The sequence below is a fragment of the Brugia malayi genome, assembly GCF_000002995.4.
Source record: "Brugia malayi strain FR3 genome assembly, contig: Bm_v4_Chr1_scaffold_001, whole genome shotgun sequence".
In the NCBI taxonomy this organism is placed as follows: domain Eukaryota; kingdom Metazoa; phylum Nematoda; class Chromadorea; order Rhabditida; family Onchocercidae; genus Brugia; species Brugia malayi.
The window spans coordinates 14,144,886-14,167,640 of record NW_025062475.1 but is presented as its reverse complement, the minus strand read 5'-3'; the positions used below and the strand labels follow the sequence as shown (position 1 = coordinate 14,167,640).

The window sequence follows — 22,755 nt, the reverse complement described above, 5'->3', positions numbered from 1 at the left end:
AAAATTTGCTAGCATTTGTTTATTAAGAATCATCAATGAAACGATAAAATACTATCATTTTAAGTATTTAATTCTTATTTGTATAAGTTAATCATATTTATACTTTATTTTTATATCGTTGTGTGAGAATATGTGTATATAATCACTAATTTGTTATAATAATCATAAATATTAGAATGAAATGATATCCATGAAGTGAATGATAAGTTCGAAATATTATCACTGCACTACTTTATCTTATTGATAAGCTAATTAGAAATTTTTTAATTGGAAAATGTAAAAAAAAAAAAATTTTATGCAAAAAAGTTTAATTATTCATTATTGAATATTGATGAGTAATAGCAGTAATAATAATTCGATTTGCGCATGTAGCATGCAATTATGAACGATTCATTCGTCATCATTTCGAGAAAACAATGAATTTTTGAAAAATTTTATCCTTTAAAACCACATTAACAAAATTTTTAAACTTCTGATTTCTGGTTTTATTAACAAACAGAATGAAAAAAATGGAAAAAAAAAAAGTAAAAGAGAGAAAGCAAAACTTGATTTGAAAATGAAAGAAGAAAAGCATCATTGTTAAATTCCGGGAATGAGTAAAAGAAAGAACCCGAAGATGATGAAGAAAAAATTGACAAGAAATGATAAATGATAAGGGGAATAATATGAACTAAAGGAAGAGAAAAGTTCATAAAGTAAACAATATGATAAGAGTGAATAAAATTTTACATTTTTGTTCATTTTTTGTGTTCATTTCAGTTCATTTTACTTTTTTTTTCTCCCACTCGTCTCATTTTTTGTTATGATTAATAGTAATACTTAATTAATTAAATATTATTAATGAAATGTGAAATGATTAAATAGGTTAGAAGAATTGCCTTTTTAATGATATATGCATAACAGTTTTTAATTTCAAATACTGTCACTTTAATTCAAACAGAAAAAAAGTTAAAATAAATGGCATACAAAAAATGAATGAGTTCAATTTGTTTAATCTCTAAAATGATGAAAAGATAATTTAGTAAAGATTGACTTCCTTATATAATTGTTTTTTTTTTTTAAAAAAAAAAGAAATTATACATACTGGAATAAATGAATTAAAACATTCACAAATCACTTAATATAAAAAAAAAAATAACTTGATATTTGAAATATTTTATTCGCTCAAATATGTTTATAAACGAATTTAAAATTCAGTTATTTCATTCTTAATAAAATAGGTCAGATTTTATTATTACTATTGCTGTTATTATTGTCATTATTATTTTATTATGATTTTATTGTTATTATTACTATTGTTTACTTATTATTGGTATTATTTATTAAACTATTAGTAAAAGGAAATAAAAAATTAGAAATTATTAATAATGTATGACTCGTAGATATTCGACAAAATTTTAAACTAAAATTTAATTTTAGAAAATAATCAAACATAAATTGACTGAGTTCATATGAAAATTGATGATTTTATGTCAGCATTTAAGTACTATTATTTAAAAAATTATTTTTTGTTGACAAAATCAAAAAATGATTTGAGAAAAAGGAACAAAATTTAATTGCTCTCTCAACGTTATTTCATTGCGACAATTGACAATTTCAATAATTTTTGGCATTATCTATCCTTATTTTTTTCCACTCATTATTGATGGATGACTGAATGTAAAATGTAATTTTTAAAGATGGCAAAGAAAAAAAAAGAAAAAAAAACGGTTGAATAATATTGTAATATGTGAATTAATTTGAATAAATCTAATAAACGAAATAAAACGATAATCTAGGTCAAATTTGTAGTAGAAATAAATCAAAAAAATATAAATATTTAGCAATATTTAAAGAAATTATGCAAAATTTAATGAAAAATTTAAAGAATTAGTAGTGAAATGTTGGCAAGCATAAGTGTATGCTATGAAACGATAAAATCTAATTAATATTCTTTTAATCTAATTGTTGACATGCATATATTTTTCATTTCTCTATTTTTCCATCTCATTTTCACATTCATTCTTTAATTTCTTTTTAAATTTTGTATTTTAAAATAGAATAATGAAGTAAAAAATAAAAAATATTCATTTATTTCATTGCAATGAATTTAAAATTTTGTAGTGGAAATAAAATTTAGAATAACATGATAATGTATGAATTATTTGATAAAATAAATGGGGAAACAGTAGTTCGTTTCGGTTTATTTAATAAAGCAATTTCTTTTAGTCTATTTCTTTTTTTTTTTCTGTCTCACTAAAAATAATAATCAAAATTAATTAAAATTTTTCAAACAAAAAGCAAATGAATATATATGATAATTAGTGACTAATTTATCAGCAAAAAGAAACATAAAATTCTTACATATATACTTAAAATTTGTTTCTGTCAATTTAAATTGCTTTTATATTATTACTCAGTCATTATATGCAAATTTTTTTTTCACTATTTTTTAAAATGCTTGAAATCACTAATTTTTATGACTGTATTATCAGTCTGTTATTCATAAATTAGTATTTTTTTTTTATTGTTGTATTTTGATATTTGATTTGAAGATGCTAATAATCAAACTGTTATTTATATTTATCTTTTAATATTTCAGTAAATGCAATTGTTTACATTACCCTCATAAAACATTCATTCTGTTAATTTAAATTGCTTTCAGTCACAAAAATGCGATACCGTAATTGCTTGTTTGACTATCGTATAGTCATGGCAGTACGGTATTACAGTAGTTGACTATTAGCAGAGATTTGATATATATAGCAATACAATACGGTAAGCTGGATGAATTCAAAATAGCTGTCATCTTGCACTTCAATCATTTTACTTCATTGTTATTAATTTATTTTTCTCCTTGCTAATATAAATAAATCTTTGTTCTCTCTCTCTCTCAGCAATCTGTAAATTATGTCATCTTATTTTCAGTAAACTTTTCTCATTCTTTAAATCAATTTTAATTTTCAATTTTTCTTTCCTTTTTCATATTTTCAAGTGTTTTTTTTTTTTTATTTTGCAAGTAGAATTTTTGCTTAAATGATAAATAGTATTAAAATGCAGTGCAAGTTTTTGCATTTTATCAATTATTAACTTGATCGGAATGAAATAAAAATTGGTTAATTTGGGAAATTAAATCATATAATTACATTATTTGCTAATTTTTACCATAACTATTTATTTTTAATTTCTGATGTCTTGAAAAAAAAATAAAAAATTTAATTTCCAACCTGTTTTAAAAAAAAAGAAAACAAGATTGAAATGAAATGGAAAAATAAATATCTTAATTAAAATATAATTTAAAAAAGTGATACCATATTTAGACATTTTCGAATTATATTTGAATTTTCTATGTATGCATTGATGATTCAAATGCTAATAATAGTGATGATAGTGATTAATGCTCTTTTTATCAGTAATATTTGAGTAATTATTAGTTTTTATTAAACAAATCAGTGCAATTATTTATTATTAACTTGACTTAGGTTTTATTTCTTTTTTTTTTCTTTTTTATAACTTATGATAATATAGAAAAAAATTTGATAGCATTTTTCACTTCAATAACATCTGATAATTTCATTACTCTAGCTAATTTAACTAACCAAATATCAATATGAATTGCATATGATCAAAACTTAGCAAAAAAATAATCGCAAATAATCATTTGACGTGACGTTAATACTTGTCGATTATAAGTAAGCGTAATACGAGAAATGTTAATGTTTACAACGTGATTGTGTGAAGTAAAAATAATATAAGTAAAAGTCATTAATTTGATTAAATGCTATTATCAGATATAACAAAACTAATTCGCTTTCTCTCTGTTATATTCATTTAAAAAAAACGAAATGTTTGATAATTAATTAATTTATTGTTGACATATGGTAGTTATTCATAAAACAATCATTGTTGGATATAATATTTCAAATATTATCAAAAATATAAATCTCACTTATTGGTATTATTATCACTGTTAAGATGTTATTATTATATCATTTGCTCAAGTTTGGTACTATCCCTTTGGTTAAACAACATTTCTTTTTTTTTGTTTTACCCATATTGATTGGTTATTACTGGGTAAACAACAATTCAAAAAGTATTAATTACAATTAGCTAATGAAGTGATCAATAATTGATCAAACATTTATCGCAGCCAAATATGATTGATTAACTAAATTATCGATAATCTTCTTCTATCCAATATATTTAGCATACATTATTCTCCCATCTTTTTCATCCTATAAAAAAAAGTAAAAATATTAAATAAGAGTAAATTCTTATCTTTTTAAGAAATCAAAACCAAAAAGGAAAAAAAAAATAATGTATAGTAAAGAAAATAGCGATGTAGAAGAGATAATTATTGACTGAAACTAATATTATTATTAAATCATTTTGCTAATTGAATGAATTAATTACTTCATATACCTGAAATAATAATTTGAAATAGAAAGAATGAATAAAAAATTGTGATAAATGAATTTAAAAAAAAAAAAAAACACTCTATTTAATTTTTTGTTAATAACAAGAGGAAGAAGAAAGAGAGAAAATAAAGGAAATGATTAATTGGTATTTATCTTTTTTCTTGTTCGAGATGGAGAGAGAGAGAGGAAGAAAGAGAAAGAGAGAGAGAAAAAATTTTGATTGGCAAAATTTTTTGAATATAAGTTAGATTACAGTATTTTTACTAATTAATTCTTATAAAATATTAGAGAAATAGTTGTTGTTTTAGTAGCAACAAAACTTTTAAAATTGTAATTTTTAAGTATATTTGCTAAGAATGTTACAAAAGCACTGTAATATTCATTTCCTATAATATTTATTATTTTTTAAAAAGTATTTATTATACATAATTACTTTTTTCGTGTCAAATAATTTTATCAGTTGATCAACTATCTTTGATCTTTTTTTTTTTCACCATGAATAACAACAATAGTTCAGCAAGAAATGAAATTCATTTCGAAAATTATTCATCTTCATATTAACATTTTTTCTCTAAATGCATTATACATAATCATTTAAAGTTAAAAAAATGGTCATTTTCCTCTTTTCATGAATAACAATAATTGTTTTACTTTTAAAATATTTTTTTTTCATCTTTTACTGCCATTTTAATTTCATTATTTTTCCTAAAGGATTAGTTAATCGTTTATGGTTACATCCTTTCTCCATGACTAAAATAATAACTTGGAAATGCATGAAAATCATTCCTTAATTTCATTTCTCATTTTTTTCATTTTTTTTTTCTTACATTTTACAACATATTAGGAATATGACAATATTAATTGTTCATTTTAATTAATTGCATTTACTAGAAAGATAAAAAATTCGAAGAAACAAAAATGATCATTAATTTAAAAAAAAAAAAAATATTGTCAAAAATTATTAAAAAAAAATTTTTATTAACAAATAGAATTGATAAGAAGAGTTAAACGTAAAAAAGCAAATAATATCAAATCAAAAAAAAAAAAAAAAAAGCAAAAGAAATAACAATTTTACAAAAAATTGTAATCATTAATTCTTGAACATTAATCGACTAACTGATCAGTGATATAAACATATGAGAAATAATTTAATCATTAGTTGTGCAATTAAATATAATTGGAAAGTTGAAAATTTGAATTAATCAAATAATAATTTAAAAAAAAAAAAAAAGTAACGTATAATTATACTGTTATTTACTGAAATTATTAAATTTGAGCGTAACTAATAAATTATGATCGAAATATTAAGTACTGAATGTTAGTATTAATTTTTTAATATGAATTAAATAAAAATAAATATGCAACCGAAAATTTGCTAAAATTTAAGATTTTGTCTTTAGTTGTATTGCTGATGAAAGATTGTGCCGAAAATGAAATGTTTACTTTAATGGAACAGACGGATGCTACTGGTGTACTGTCAAAATTGCTATTATTCATGGACGAAGTACCAAAATGAACCGGTTTTAGTTCCGTTTTTCTGGAACCAATCTGGTAGTGTACTTTTAGGATATTTTTATTTTCTTAAATCAAAAAAAAAAAAAAAAATGTAAACCGGTAAGTAATATAGAAATGGAAAAAGAAGAAAAAAATTATTAGTGAAATTGAAAATGATAAATCGATAGCAAAAAATTAAGTAATAAAATGATGCTATCTTTAAAATTTAAAAAATGCTAATATTTTGTTATGGCAAAAAATTTGAAGTTGAGAAAAACTTGAGAAATTAATAATCTAATAATTAATAAAAAGCTGATAAAAAGAAAATTGATAATAAAACAAGTTTGTTTGTTTTTTTTTTTTTTTTTACATTTGTATGTTTATTTTATTTTTATACTTTTTACTAAAATATTTTTTTTTTTTAATAATGTATTCAAAAAAAAAAAAAAAATAATAAAATTATCAAAATTTTTGTTGGAAACAAGTAGAAGCTGAAAAGCTGAGATTTTTTTTTGGTTTTATAGTTTTAACTAACAACTTGCATTTTTAGAAGTACTCAAACCAACTGATAAAAAAAAAGAAAATTATAAAAACTAATAAATGCTGTCAGATGCAATTAATGCAATACTTTTTATTGCAAATTTATTATTAAAGTGGAACTTTTGTAGAAAAATAAAGTCAAATGAAAATTTGAGTTTAAAAAAAAAAAAAAAAATTATTTAAAGCAAAAAGGAAATAAGAGGTAAAAGAAATGGCAAATTAAGAAAAAATGATTGAAAGTTGCATTATGATATAAATGATTAATTTAAAAGGAAGGAAACCGAATACTTTTTTTTTTTTGTTTGTTTAAAAGCAAAAAAAAATGATTCATAAAAATGGAAATATTTTGCCAAAAAAGAAAAAAAAAAGCCTCAAAATTGCAATTTATCATTTAATTGTAATGTTGCATTTATATATTTTCTTATTTTGAATTAAAAATTGTTAGCTTTAAAAATAAAATTTCAAATAAAATAAGTGTTTAGATAGCAAAAAAAAATTCACTAACTACTAAATTAAATTTAACATTAAGAAAATGTAGTTTTTTATAGTCATTTCTAATAATATTATTTCAAGAACTTACTATAATTAACTTAAGGTATATGAAATAAATGACATTTTAAAAAAATTTTAAAATATTAGAAGTGATCATTGCTTGATTAACTTTTGCAACATATTTATTATTAATTAGTAATGAGTATTTGAGTATATCTTAGCATATAAGTGTTAATATAATTATTTATAACAGCAGCTTTTTTGTTTACTTCTTTGATAAAAAACTGTATAATACTCAAATTCAGATAGAATTAAATAATAAGAAGAAAGCACTTTTTTATAAACAAAAAAAAAATTGTACAAATTATTTTTTCTTTTGCAAAAATTACTGTTATTATTAAGAAATGAAAAGAAAAGATAAAATAGGAAATGAAAATGATGAAGGAAATGGAATAAATAAGCGTAATTCCTGAAAATTAGGAAATGAAATTGAAAAGAAACGAAAAAAAAAAGGAATGAAAACAATCGTTTAAAATAATCGATCCAATTTAGAACAGAAAAAAAAAAGTATTTTATGCAAAAATAAATCAAAATAAAGATAAAATTGCAATTAACATTAGTTAGTTATTTATTATATATAATTTAAAAAATATTTGATCAAAGCTTAAAATCCACTCTTTTCGTAAGAAATAATTGATAGGTCATTGATAACAATTTTATTTAATTTACTTATTTATGAAAATATTAAATATTTACAAATACTTGCACATTGCTATATTAATTATACTATATGCTTGATTACTTAATTAGCTGATCTATTATTGAAGTATTGAATTGTTTCTTTGTTACATAATTGCAAATAAACAGTAAACAAATCATATGAACAGTTAAAAACTTGAAAAATTTTAAATATTTATATTACATTAATTGATAATCGTCCAATTGAAGATCAATCATAACAGTTTTACTTAATTATTCGTTTATGACAATATTAAATGCTTGCAAAATCATCTTTTATATATATACTTTTTTTTTATATATAATATTTTATGTAGTAATATCAAGTATTACTAATGTTTAGTCATAGTTCAAATTAAAAAGAAAAGTTATGCACTTAAAATTTTAAAATGTTTATGATCATGCTTAAAGAAATAATAAAAGCATATCTTTTTTTCCTTTTCTATTTAACAATTAAATGTATGTTTCACATATAATAAATCATTTTATTAATCGATTTAAAATTATAAAATGAAATAATTGAAACAAAATTGAAGTCAATTATTCACCATATGAATGACACGAAAGTATTTCTATTTCATTGTTATTAAGTGGAACAAAAACAGTTCGTCAAATGACGTTTATAACTGAAACAATAATGAACTTTTTGATATATAAATTATATTCATTGAATCGAAATACTTATTTACTCGTTTATAACAATATTAAATACGGGGAAAAGAATCGGAGGTTTAGGCTTAGGAAGAGTAAAAGGAATAAGAAGAAGGAGCAAGGAAAACTAAATTAAAGAAATTAAAAATATGAATAATTATTAAGCAAAATGGTATAAGGAAAAGGTGGCTGGTAGAATGAGTGATTGCAAGTGGTTGGGGAAGTGCGGGTAAGGATGGGTGGAATAACGGGTTAGGAAGTGAGCGGAAGGGCGGGTTGAGAAGTGGGTAGAAGGGCGGGCTGAGAAGTGGATTGAAGGGCGGGTTCAGGGGTGAGTTGAAGATCAGGTTAAGGAGTGGATTGGAGAGCGGGTTGAAGAGTGCGTTAGAGGGCGGGTTGAGAAGTGGGTGGAAGGCGGGTTCAAGAGTGGGTTAAAGATCAGATTGAGGAGTAGGTTGAAGAGTGGGTTGAGGAATGGGTTAAAGGTCGGGTTGAGGAGTGGGTGGAAGGGTGGGTTGAGGAGTGGGTCTAAGAATAGATTGTGTAGGTAGAGAATGCTTATTAGTTTAACAAATTGGCTGTCTTCTTCAATTACTTTTAAAACACTGTATGATTTATTAAAATGTTAAAATTAGTTCATAGCCGAAGAATAGAAATGAAATGGAAAGGAAAATTGTTCCACCAATTTTTTTTTTTTTTTCATTTTCTTCTCTTTTTTTTTTTTGAGTGAATTTGCCACAATCATCGTAAAATTTATAGAAAGAACAATTTTTGATGGAATAATTAATGAAGAAAAGAAAGAAAATTAAACAGACATGATCTAGCAAATAACCATCATAAAAATGTTTTAATTTTGAAATGAATGAGAGTAAAATTGAATTATTCTAAAATATTTGATGTAACGATGAAAAGTTTATGTCAACTGTAACTATCAGTTAATTAGTTAATTCATATATCTTTTAAATTCGTTTCTTTTTTTTTTTCAAATTTCGTAGAAAAATAATAGCAAGCAGCAAATGTTGTGTTATTTATTGGTAGCAATAAGGAAATGAAATTTAAAAATTTAACTTCATTTTCTTCTTTTTTTTTTGTTTCTAAAAAAACACTACTGCCTTAAGATTTTTAATAGAAAATTTTTGATTTCTTCTTATCACTTCATAATAACATTTGATACAGCTAAAATTATTTTTAACAAATACAATAAAACGTTATATCTTTTTTAATATTTTTGTAAATTGCTAATTTGTATCTAAAAGAAATTTTGAAAAATGCCACAAAAGTTTGATAATTATGCATAAGAATACCACATTTTAAATAAAAGGAAAAAAGATTACTTTGACGCAAATATTTTCCCTTTCTGTTTTTTTTTTTTTTTTTTTTTTTTTTTTTTTTTTTTTTAAATATGTACCTTTAAATACAATATGAAAAAGTCGAATAACCTTTCATTGTTAAATTTAAATTATAGTCTGTTCAAAAACACAATTTACATATATGTTTTAACACGTATTTGTTCCACCCATTAGATCTTCACCAAAAGTTTTAGAATATTCAACGTATTCGAATTTCATTGCATAAACATTTATTTTAAAAATCTCCACTGTTTATTCCAACAGAATTAGGTGTTCGAATAAAAATAAAAATAATAATATCAATAATAATGTCACTGATAATAATATAATATTAATAATAATAATTAGTAATAGTAGTGTCAATAATATAATAATGAAATCATATAATAAAATAACAATAATTAATAAAATAATAATAGTAACAATGATAGTAATAATAATGATAATAATAGTGAAAAAGTATTTGTAATTATTATCATAGTAGTAATAATAATAATAATAATAATAATAATAATAATAATAACAGTAATAATAATACAAATAGTGAAGTATGAAAAATTCGAACATCTTCACTGTTAAATTAAAATAATAATTTCGAAAAAAGAACTTTTGCTATCATAACTATAAGACAGTATGCTTGCATAATTGCGCTTAACACTTTTCAAAGAGAATATATATGACATCAATCTATTTGAATTTGGAACTTTTAGAAAAAAATTTCACATAAAAAAACCGAAAGACAATTGGATATCAAAGAGAATCACAGACTGCAAACTTATGAAACATATCAAGTAATGCACATTGGGGTAAGTGAAGGATAAGTGAAATTCAAATTGAAAGGCAAAAATTAAATTTCCCATGTTAAATAGATGGATAAATTTGGAGCTATAAATTAAGCGCTTCAAAAATAGAGAAATATCATTTTATCATCATTACCATTCTTAAAATACCTATAGCGTTGAGCTAATAATGTATATCATTTCGTTAAAAATCATTTCCATTAATTTAATTTTTTATTAAATAAATTTGAATTCCTGATTTTATTTTATTATAACAAAAACAAAATCAATAATTGTTAACAAAAATATTGAATGAAATACATAAGCAACTAAAAGCAGTTTTAAAGTGCACCACTAAGCCTTTCATATTAGTAAAGGCAATTTTACTACTACTAATAAAAATCAAAATTATTACTGCACAAATATATATTGCACTAGAAAAGAAGAAAGAACAATACGAAGGAAAGTTTTAGTAAAGAAAATGAATGAAAACAAGCATCGACGTATACTACAAATCAAATTATTAAATCAAAAAACAGAAATATGCATCCTTGGGTGTACAAAAAATCAGTTACTAAAATGAAATGCATGTGTTCTAAAGGAACCCTTGGCTTAAAATATAATTTGAAAATTTCATTTAAGGATTACATTCTTGAAGCGCGTGTAGATATTTCTTGTTTTACAATGCATATCTTTTTTTTATATTTTGTCATTCTTCACAACTTCTTTCAAATTGAGGTAAAGAATTCATATTTATATCTTTGCATTAAAAATGAGAAAAATTTAATTCCTTATTCGTTTTATCTGTTCTCATATTTTTTTTATAGGTGTCACTGCTTTGGCTTATATTCTTGAAGATTTTATAATTTAACATACAACTCAAATCCATTTCAAATACTATCTTAAATCGTTAACTCATTTCTTCCTCCTGGAATTTTTTTACTAGCTTCTGAAATGTTTAACACTGAAATGAAGTGGGCGCTAGCATATTTCCATTCTAATGAAAAGTGAAAGTGAAGCATGATGCCTCGTATTGCGAGGTAAACAAATTAGCAAATGAACCAAAATAAGTGAAGTGAAATGAACAGGTAAAAGCTAAGGCAGTAAAATATTAAAAAAAAAAAAGTTACCAACTTTTAATTCAGGTGAAAAAAGAGGATATAAACTTTTTGAAAATGCAAGAAAAAGGCAATGATGAGCAGAGTTGGAACAAAATAAATAAAAAGTAGGGCAGGACGCAAAAAATTGAATTATCGGAGAAAAGTCGTCTTTAAGATATCGTTTAAATAAAGGGCTACAGCTTGCGCATTAGTTGCTTGATCAGCTTGCATAAATGCCAATGTTTTCTCCTGACATTCCAATATTTTTCGTTGCAAAATTTCGTTTTGTTCTCTTAGAAAGCGGCCTTCTTGCTCATATTGTCGAGCTGAATTTTCGGATGCTGTCACACGAGTACTAAAGCGAATCGCATCTGACTAAAATATAATTCTATATGAATAATTACTAATAAACAATATAATGACATCGAAATAAAAAAACGGATAAGAATTAATTAATTAATTAATGAAGCAAATATTTGAAATTATTCCTAGCAAATGTGTATGTTTCCAAACTTTTACACCAAGAGTACAAAATTACACCGAGTGCGAAAAAAAAACTGAAGATAAGTTTTAAAATGTTAGAAATTTTACAGATCTCGAAAATCATTTAGAAATAGTTTGTATCAACAAATTTTACTTGAAGAGTTGCAGTTTTTCCTTCCAAATAACGACACCTATTTTCAGCCATTGCTAACTTTCCTCTGTAGATAGCACATTCATAGCATTCTCGAGATGCAGGCGGTGACGTGCCATTACTTGTACTACTGTGTGTTTCAGATGGTGATATATGACTTTCAATAGGATCAGATGATTCACTTATTGTATGCTTTCCTTTATTGGTATTATTATTATTGTTGTTGGTAATAATACTTTCAATGCTACTATTCTGCAAATAGATCATAAAACAAGAGAAATATACCAGTTCTTTAAAATATATCTGTTTTAGTTACTTATGAGAAATAAGAATGACTTTAGTTTTTTTTTTTTTTAAAGAAAGAGAAACATTCTGTTAGGAAGGTTACAAATAAACTAAAACAATAATATACTGAATTTTTAAAAACTCCACTAAGTGTTGCTACTTCCGAATAAGAATTATTTTCTCCAGCTTTTGAAAGGTAGTACATTCTAGAGCATCATCCTAATACAATCCAAATCCTAATTATGTCGTGAAATATTGGAACTATTTAAAATTCATTCTATGTACTGTTAATAACAATGAATTATTATCACACTTACCGAAACACCATTCAAAAGGACTTTACATTCATTGTTTTTCAATATTAGGTTACCATTCTTTGGGGAGCTATTTATTGCTGAACGTAAATTTGGCATCGTTTTAGATGAAACATTTCCAATAGCAGCATTAGAAGCTGGTCTCAACAAAGATTCGTGTAGTATTCTAAAAGCATTTTTTATTAACACATATGCATATATATAAACAAAGATTTATAAATATTTGTGACAAACAAGATAAAGAAATTCCTACAAGAATTTAGAATAGAATTTAAGCCACACTTTTTATCATCTGCAACCACATTCGCGCTTTTAGGTCGTTCGATATTACTGTTAGTATTATTGTTGTTGTTCTCTTCAAGATTCACTGATGTTTCGACTTTTGTCTTTCCGTTTAATTCCATCTCAAAAAAGTTATTAATGATGGACATGATGCTAAAATGGGCTGCTAAAAATATTAACTTTAATAACTGCATAAAACGTAACTTTTTTTTTCTCGTCTAATAAGAAAAAAAAAAAAAAAATGAAATTACCACTCTCTGCTATAAGGACGATACTTTCATGTATAATATTTCCCTTCTCATACTCATTCTATCGTTATAATTATAATTTCATCACTCATATCTTAATAATGATTATTAAAACTTCGCAGGACAATCAATTCGATATAATACCTAACTGATACTAGCAAACCTCCTTTTCATTCTGATGTCATAGTGATATTTAATTCCTTTAATAAAGCAAAAAAGAAGTGTAAATAAGATGATACAATATGTGACTGATGTTGTTCTGTACTGTTCCTGTCTGTTATCATATCATCGTCATATTCTTTGTCAACATTAATCTCGTCCTCTTCAGCAGCTAAATTGACATCAGAATCTTTTGATGAACACATATCCAAAGGATTTCCACCATTTGCATCTATGATAAAACGATAAATTTAATCAATTTTCCATACAATAATTAAGAAAAAAGAAAAAATATATGGAAATAAAACTATTAAATCCTTAAACGTCTGAAATATTCGCTCTGCTTTCATAAGCACATGAATAATTAAGAAGAAAAGTTTTTTACTTGACTGATCCATTTTTGGATAAGCTGAAAGCCATGCGGCAAGGCCAAAGCTGGATTGAGCAACCAAATTATTCAGCATCAGACGTTCACGTAATTTTGACATTAAATCATCCACATGTGTTCCACTTCCGGATGTATCTCGAAGAAGAGCCATTGGCGAGAATAATGTTGCTGCTGCTGCTTGCAATGCTGCAAGAATAATTGTTAAGTATTGAAGAAATATTGATATTAAGTTTTGATTCCGTTGGCTTTCTAAGACTTACAGCTTTGTTCGGTAAGACTGACTGCTTGTTGTGGTGCAAGGCCAACTAATGAATGGAGCTGCAATGGAGCAAACGGATTTGTTGCAGGAACTCGTGGCTGTGGAACATGAAGCGTTGACAGCTGCGGTGAACGACGACCTTTTTCCGTCAATCCAGTCTGACCAGTTAGATTTTCATTTTGCTGTTGTTGTTGTTGTTGTTCCTGTTGATGCTGATGCGTAGTAGGTGGATTACCTTTACCGATCACCGGAACCGAAATCGTTTTACCTTCTTCTTTTGCCTCAAAATTGGAATGTTTAAAAATGTCCATTTAATCTTAAAAACATCTAAAGCTTGTTAAATATGAGTTATCAAATCTAACATAGTCGTTGTTTACTTCCAATTTTTACTTAAATTCCTTTCATTTTATTATTGCATCTTTCTTTATCATATTAATGAATTATACATTACATCAACTTTATTAGTAACAGTTCTTTCTGCTTTTGTCGTAATACTTACCACATCATAACAAAATTAAACTCTATTTTTTTTTTTTTTTTTCAAATATTTACAAGCGCTTTGATTATACTTATATAAACGTTTTGATTTTTTTTTTTCGTTTCAATTCTGCAAAAAGTTTTGAAAATGAACAAATAAGAAAAGTACCTGCATATGCATATGTAAACTTGTTTTATCCGGGAAAGCCCAATTACAGCAACGGCACATAAACATACGTGAAATTTGATGCTGTTTGTACATATGCGCTCGAAGTGTTTCATTGCCTATAAATTATCCACAAATATAATAAGAGCATTTAAATTTCATTGAATAATTATTTTTGAATATTAAAAAAATCGAAAGAATTTAAAGGAAGTTTTTTTATGAAAAAGAGAAAAGTAGGTACAATTTCAACTATAATTAAAAAAAACTTATCTTACATACATACCTTCCATTCCTTTTCTCTTTCCATTCGATACTATTTATCAAATTGATTAATGAAAATATTAAAGCAGTGAATGAATGTCAATTATCAGTTATTGTTGTGATAATGACACACACATATATATTTTCAAGAATTTTAAATAAATTAGAAACTCAAAAAAAAAGCTATTTGATGGAAGTGCCAAACTCTTCGATACATTTTTCTTTTCTTCCTCTTCCTTTTTTCTCTCAGTAAAGATGAATATGATATGTTTAGAACAATATTTTCTCCTAATAGGATGACAACAAAGTAATTAATTCTTTCGGTGATAGAGAAACATTAAAGCATTTTTCGACGCTTATTATTTTGAAGCTAAATAATATAAATCTTACAATTTCCTTTATAATTAATGAGTAGCAACAATTTGTTAATTTCGATCTGGTCTTGCACTTGGTTTATTATTTTGGAGTTTGACTGCATATGCTTTTTTTTTTTTGTTTGTTAACAATCATAATGAAAATATAGAAAAAAGTAGAAAAAATAAGAGAATAAAATCTGAAAAGAAAGATAATTCTACTTTATCAAAAAGAAAACTGAATTGGAAACTATTCATCATAACTTATCTTCTTTATGAAAAGTAGCACATCATTAATAGATTCCAATTCTCTTTCTCTTCGTTTTTTGAATCTGTATTTTACTTTTTCTTCAAGAAGACAAAGAAAACCGAATTCATCCATCCATCAATTTATTTGTACTTATTCTTGTTCTCAGGATTATTCGGTTATTCAAGGAAGAGTGGGGAATGAAGCAGCACGGACAGTTCCCGTATTTCTGTCATTTCAAATTAAATACTATAATTCATATAAAAGTACGTCTAGTCTAAAATTCATTATTCATCTCCTTTTTTTTCTATTTTTTAATTTTTGGTTCTTTGTTGCTCATTCTTCTATTCTTTTAATAGTGAACAATTATTATGCAGCTGGATGATGATGACAATTGCTGCTGCTACATTTCGATCAGATAAGAATTAATCAATTAATCAGTCAAGTTTAATTATTGCTTCTCATAACGCATTACAGAAATTATTCATTCAAAACAATATTAAAAAATGTACCCTAAAATTTAAAAAAAAAATGTTTCAATTTCGCAAAGAAGTTAATATTTGAGAAAAATGGTAATTAACTCATATCCCTAAAGCTATCACATTTATGAAGCAAAAGAAAATGTCCTTAAACCAATTAGTATAAATGATGGATTGCTGTGTAATACTTCAGAATTATTTTGAAATTAAAAAGTTTTTTTTTGAGTGAGTTTTAAGTGAGCTTTAGAAAAGTCACAATAATTTTGACCAGACAGATATACCGTGTTTTCAGATTTATGCTATCTAAATCTCCTACTACAAGATCAGGTTGTATACCAATTGATACAAAGCTGATTTAAAGAACAGTGAATTGGGGTATCTCACCACTTAGTGCTATAATGAAAGGGTGTTATTGTTGTGTGCTGCAATATAATAGACGATTATAAAATGCTTTGTGCGGATTTTATAACTTATGAGAACTCAATACTAAAAAAAGTCAAATTTTCCAAGAAAAAAAAATGAACTAGAATAACAACTTACTTTATAGAAACTAATAAATAACTGAAATACAGCACCGAAACTTCATACTCAAACTTGATTTTAACTTCATTTTTTGTATTCTATTATTTCATCATATCAGTTGAATTATTCATCGATATTAAAATAATTAGTGTAAGAAAGGGAAAGAATTTTAATTACTAAGACCCTATCTATTCCTAAAAAAAATGGATGATATTTTGGATGAAAACTGCTATATAGCTAAGCAAAAGTGTTATCTAAGAAAGCTAAGAGAGTAAAAAAAGCTTAAAATAAATCATGCTTCTTTAAATAGAAAGATCTCAAAATAAAGAATTTTTAAGAGAAAAATAAAGATTCAATATAATCCAAAGAAGTAATATAAAAAAAAAGATCCAATCAGCTTATTTTCAAAAAAGTATATAAAAAGAATATTCTTAAATAATCAAAATTTAAGTGAAAAAAAAATGGAAATAGTTTTCAAAAAGAAAAAAATGGAAATAGTTTTCAAAAAGAAATGGCTTTCAAATGACTGTAATTAAAACTTTTCATCTTTAATAAAAACAATTAGTTTCGAGAATAAAAGTTGGTAAAAGAAATTAAGAAAGCTATAGTTTTTTGAAAGTACATTAATTAAATTAGCAGTGATAACTCTAAAGTAAATTCATCAATTAATCTGAAGTCTATACCTTCATTTGTTTCTGAATTAAAAGTGATAATTAATAAATAGTAAAGTAGGCGTGAATTCAATTAAATTATAAGTTGAATTATTTAAAGTGAAAATACAAATTTCAAAATGGAAGAAAATGTGATTATAATAAATCGATATAGCAGCCTATAAGATGCCCCACAGTTAAATTTAAAAAATAACGGATTCCATAAAAAAATAACGGTATCAATAAAAGAGTTAGAAAAATGACCAATAATGGACATTGAAAAGTAACTGATAGTTTTATTTATTAGTATATTTACAGGAAAGAACTGTTGGATTCTTTTAATTGTTTAAAAAGAGAGAAAGAAGACGATGAAAGAGCGAAATATTTGGAATCCTATAATTTAGTCCGCATTTAATTGCAAAAATTTATCTAAGGAAAATATCGAAGTAAATACAAATGATATTACCCCGTTGTATAATCGTTGCAGGACGTTGTGGTACAACAAGACGATTATCGTTAGTTGCCCGTTCCTTACCATTTGATGTTGTCAATTCCACATAATTTGTTGGATGATTACGGGATACAGTACAATTTGTCGCATTTGTCATTTTTAAAGTTTGAAAATTATTAAAATTTTTGGCACTTCCACGTGATTGTTGATGTTGTTGATGATGATGATGATGATGATGATGCTGCTGTGGATCACCACGAAGTTTACGCTTTCGAGATCCAGCAAAACCGGCCCATTCATATGCTCGAAGATATTCGTGTTTCCGTTGCAAAATTCGGCAAACATTACTTTTAGCAATTGAATAACGTTCCGCAATATTAGCTTGACTCATTCCAGCATTTTCTTCCGCTAATCGAATCAACTGAACTTTTTCTTCTAGAGTTAATTCTTTGTATGGTTTCTTTTTGCGTCTTTCAATTGTGGTAGTAGTTGGAGTGGACGAATCTACGGCCATTTCGTCAGTATGAAGTCCTGCCACAACCAACGATTCATCCATTTTTGTCGTTGATGCCACAGGTGATAAATTTCCCATAGATCGAGGTTTAACTGGTTGAAAAGCCCCGCTACCACTACCAGTATCAGTATTACTATCATCAGTACCATCATCTTCACCCTCACTGATTTTATTACTGCCGCTGTTCCTGACGCTATTACTACTTTTTGCATTTTGTAACATGGGAATTGGTAAATGAAGTAATAACTTGCGTTGTTCCAATCGTATAGAAATTATAAGTTGCCTCGTTTCGCATCCAACCGAAAATGATTTATTGTATAACCTCAAAGGGAAACAGTTTTGTTAACGTAATAGACAAAAATAGTGAAAGGTTCCAAGGTAGAAATTACCATTTGCGTGAGAATCAATAGAATTGAAATGAAACTTTAAATTGAAAATTTTTTAAAACGAAAGAATTTGTAACAGACTGTGGTTTCGATGAAATTTTTGAAATTGGTTGTAATGACAATATTAATGACAGTGATAATTAGCAGTGAATATTAGCGAAGTTGCAATAGAGGCTGTAGAAATAAGTGGTGATAAGGGTGTAATCAAGGGGAAAGTTAAAAAAGAGTACAGGTTTGAAGTAAATGAACGGAAGGATGAATATGGATGATGGGCTGATGATGAACGGAGAAGGGATGGACGGATAGATGGGCGTATGTAGTTGAGAAGGGTAAAAATGTATTTTGAGGGTGGGGGAAAAGTAAAGATGAAAGTGAGAAGATTTTCAGATGACAGTGACACGATTAAAAGGATGAAGAGTTGATGAGTACGGAATGGCAAAAAAGAGACAGGAAGATAAGAAATGAAAATTATTATTGGTTTGTTGTTACTGTTGTTGTCGTCGTCGTGGCCACTGATTTCACTGTTATGTCCACTTGCTCAGCGACACAGAAAAAAAAAGAAAGGAAAAGGATGAGAAACTTAACTTGTTGGTGCAACCCCTTTTTCCAAACAAAAAACATCACGTTTATCAATGAAAATGAAATAAATATCTTTATTCCTTTTTCCAAAAATGGACAGATTTGAACAAATTGAATAAGACCAAACTGAACTGAATTAGAAAAAATGAATTAAACTTAAAATATTTCTGGTTTAAAACTGCAAATGTATTTAATATGTGCAATAACACCGATAGTGGTGATAATATATTTGTAATAAAAGAATTACAAATGGGAAAAAATGAATAGAAAAATTTTGCAATAATTAATAATAATTTCAGCAATTCCATTAATGGGAAAAATAAATGACTGAATGAGATTGGATTTGAATGAAAGAATGCACGGATAGATAAATGTGAATGAATGACTAAATAAATGGATGAAAAGATTGGATATATGCAAAAAAAGAATCTGAAAGATATCTATATATATATATATATATATATATATAGATATATATTAAATGACTGAAATTTCATGTTTTTTCTTTCTACTTATTTCGAATGGAAAAATCGAAATAAAAGGCGTTTATTGTTTAATTATATATATCGCATATACAATATATATATATAATATAAAAACTACGATAATATAATAATAGTATAATATAATATTAATATAATATATAATGTGATATGATATAATATATAACATACAACAGTAATTATAGTATACAACATTAAAATATATAATATAATAATATAATGGTAATTATAATGAAATATTACATGATGTAAAATTAAACTTCGTTTGAGCTACTTTGTGATATGTATAAATAAATTAATTAATCAAATTAAATAAATAAATGAAAAAATAAATTGTATGCTTTGGTAATTTTTATGGAACTATAATGAAAAGCAGATTTTGTTTTCAATTTTTTGCTTATTCGCTTGTTTGTTTGTTTTATTATTACCAATAATAGCGGGAAATGGATGGCAATAGCAAACATTGTAACAATTACATGACGACAGTGATAATGATGATGGTAGTGGCAGGTGTAGGTGGATGACAGTATATAGTGCCGTTGTTATTGTTATTTATTATCGACGATGTTAGATGGACAGTAATCATCAGAATTAGACCAAAAAAACTACTGTCCTTCATGTTTGAGATGGGTTAGAAAAAAGGTATTTTCAACAAAACAACATTTCGACAAAACAGCAGTATACAACGTGGTGACAAAAAAAAAGAAAGATTTCGAACATTTTAATGGAACAAGTTTTCATATCGGAAAAGAAATAATAATAGAAGGTGGAAAAAGTGGAAAGAAGAGGTTACTTCTTTTTCTTTTTTTCAAGAACTATAGATTGATAACACTTTTTTTTTTTCATTTTTTAATGAAAGAAAAAAGGAATAATAAAATGGACGATGCCAAATTAGGGTTTTTGCAAAAAATAAATGCAAAAAAAAAATGAAAAGGGAAAATCGGTTTGTCTTGTTTTCTTTTTTTTATTTTCGTTTTTTCTATTTATTGTTCGTCATTTTATTTGTTGCGATGAAATTACACAGAGGTAGAAGACATCCATTTTTCTCTTTATCCTGCTTTTAATTTTTTGTATGTATCCTGTAAACCAGTTTTACCAAACCCAGTGGGAAAAGTAACCGTTAATCGCCCATATTGTTTGAAGCTGACTGACATGACCGATAGTAATATAACGGTGATGATATTCGTGGTCATGACCATGAATGAAAAATGATCTTTTTCCGTTTGTATACTTTTTTGAATAAAAAGGAAAAATTTAGAAAATTTGAAACATACGCTTAAAAAATTATCTTCTAGAATAAAAAGTATTTTCTTTTTCCTTTTTTGACAAAAATTCATGTCTAAAATTTATGCATAAAAAACGAGAAATCATTTTTTAAAATAAATGTAAAATTGAAATTGTAAACTAAAAGAATTGTATTTTGGAAAAATTAAAAATTTAAACTACAGATCAAGGATTTAAATTTTAAGCAAAAGATTGCAGAGTTGAAATTATGAACTGTCATTTTCAAAAAACTCAACATCGAAAAAATTCGCGAAAAAGTATACATTAATTGTTATGCAATTACTTAGAAAATAATCGTTTTTAGTTCAATAATACCTAAATACTTATCGTACCTTTTAATAATTTTATATTATTTTTTTGAAATTTTAAGAAAAAACCTATCTTTCTCTTTATTCAAATTTGCAATTCACTCTCTTTTCTGGTGATAGCTCATAATTTTTATTCCTCATAGATTTCAAGTGATAAAATTTTACAAGGAGATCAATTTTAAGAATTTATCTTCATGATCAAAGGAAGTTTAATTTTTTAAGTAGTAATTCATAAAAATTTAGTCGAAATTAATATATATACGAAAATTAAAATTACTGCTTTTTATCAAAAAAATGTGGTTAACAAAACATTAAACGATAAAGTATTTCATCAATATAAAAGATTAGACAGAAGAAACATATGAGTATTACTGAATGAAAATTAATTTATAATAATAAAAGAAAAGGCTCTGCAAATCATAAAATTCATTTCATATCCCTTTTAATTTATAGCGTTTTTTGTAAAAGTAGAAAAGAAGTGAAAGTTCATTTCAACCTTAACTTTTTTCAGATTAGAAGACATTTCCGACAGCAAACGGAAATAAAAAAGAGAAAAAAGAAAGAAAAAGAAAAAAGAAATATATTTATATAAAAACAATACGGGAAAAAAGTGTTGTTTTTTTTTTTCGTTTAAGAAATTCGAATTTGCCGATTAATTGGGTCTTCTTAACTGAAATTTCATTCGTTTCTATTTTTCTATTTCTTATGCCCTACTCCCGTCATCCGTTAATCCTTAATTTGGTTTTTCCTTGCCCTACGGGGTGCATTTCGGTTATTTTTTCTTTGAAATACTGTTCGAAAAAACACTCTCGTCTTCTCCTCTCTTCACCAAATAATTGTTGTATCCGTGTTAATCTCAAAACATCGCTCCTTTTTCTGGGAAAACTTGTTGAAATTCATGGATGGGAAGAAAATTAAAAATAAAAAAGAAAAAACACCAAGAGAAAACAAAATTGTCACATAAGTCTTGATAGAAGAAAGTAGGCAAGAGAAAAAAGGAAAAATATCCAGTTTTCGATTTTATTAATAATATGATAACTTTTCAGAACGGAATGAATGAAATTGATGCTAAAGTCAACAATTTTATCAAATTTTGAAATGTTTTCCTTTTTTTTTTAAGAAAAAAATTTATTTCGCACAAAAAAACAAAACGAATATTTTAAAACCTCATGTGAAAATTTTGAGTGTTTTGATATGTTTCCTAAATGTTTATAACATGTTACAATAAAATGACCTGGACTTCACCCAATAAAATGCATCACTATATGCATTAGAAAGAACATGATCTTTAAAACAAGTCAAATAATTTGAAGAATTCCGCTAATGAAAATCTGCAGAATTTTACAAAATTAATTTGCAAAACCAAACTCAATTATATTAAAACTTCTTGTGACGATGACGACTATTAAGCTGCACTGCTAACACACAGTTGAGAAAGAGATAAAAAACGAAAAAGAATAACAAAA

At 25.4% G+C, this 22,755-nt stretch overlaps 2 protein-coding genes across 4 annotated transcripts; both read right to left on the bottom strand.

The window, feature by feature from the left end:
- Positions 1-11,690: 11,690 nt before the first annotated feature.
- Bm2011 (Uncharacterized protein) lies at positions 11,691-15,042 on the bottom strand (the record flags this gene model as incomplete). 3 transcript variants are annotated; one of them, XM_043077828.1, is made up of 9 exons in its annotated part: positions 11,691-11,915; positions 12,178-12,426; positions 12,777-12,939; positions 13,056-13,177; positions 13,543-13,694; positions 13,848-14,036; positions 14,111-14,390; positions 14,756-14,871; positions 15,036-15,042. In XM_043077828.1, the coding sequence occupies 9 exons, from the start codon at positions 15,040-15,042 to the stop codon at positions 11,691-11,693; spliced, it is 1,503 nt and encodes a 500-aa protein (XP_042933762.1). The 3 variants fall into 3 exon arrangements, with proteins under 3 accessions (XP_042933762.1, XP_042933764.1, XP_042933763.1); XM_043077830.1 differs by lacking the exon at positions 15,036-15,042 and having other exon boundaries at positions 14,756-14,848; XM_043077829.1 differs by lacking the exons at positions 11,691-11,915; positions 12,178-12,426; positions 12,777-12,939; positions 13,056-13,177 and having other exon boundaries at positions 13,474-13,694.
- Positions 15,043-17,689: 2,647 nt separating this feature from the next.
- Bm7952 (CENP-B N-terminal DNA-binding domain containing protein) lies at positions 17,690-18,451 on the bottom strand (the record flags this gene model as incomplete). The annotated part of the gene is made up of 1 exon (XM_001892850.1): positions 17,690-18,451. One exon carries the CDS (start codon positions 18,449-18,451, stop codon positions 17,690-17,692), a length of 762 nt encoding a protein of 253 aa, XP_001892885.1.
- Between the last annotated feature and the right edge of the window lie 4,304 nt (positions 18,452-22,755).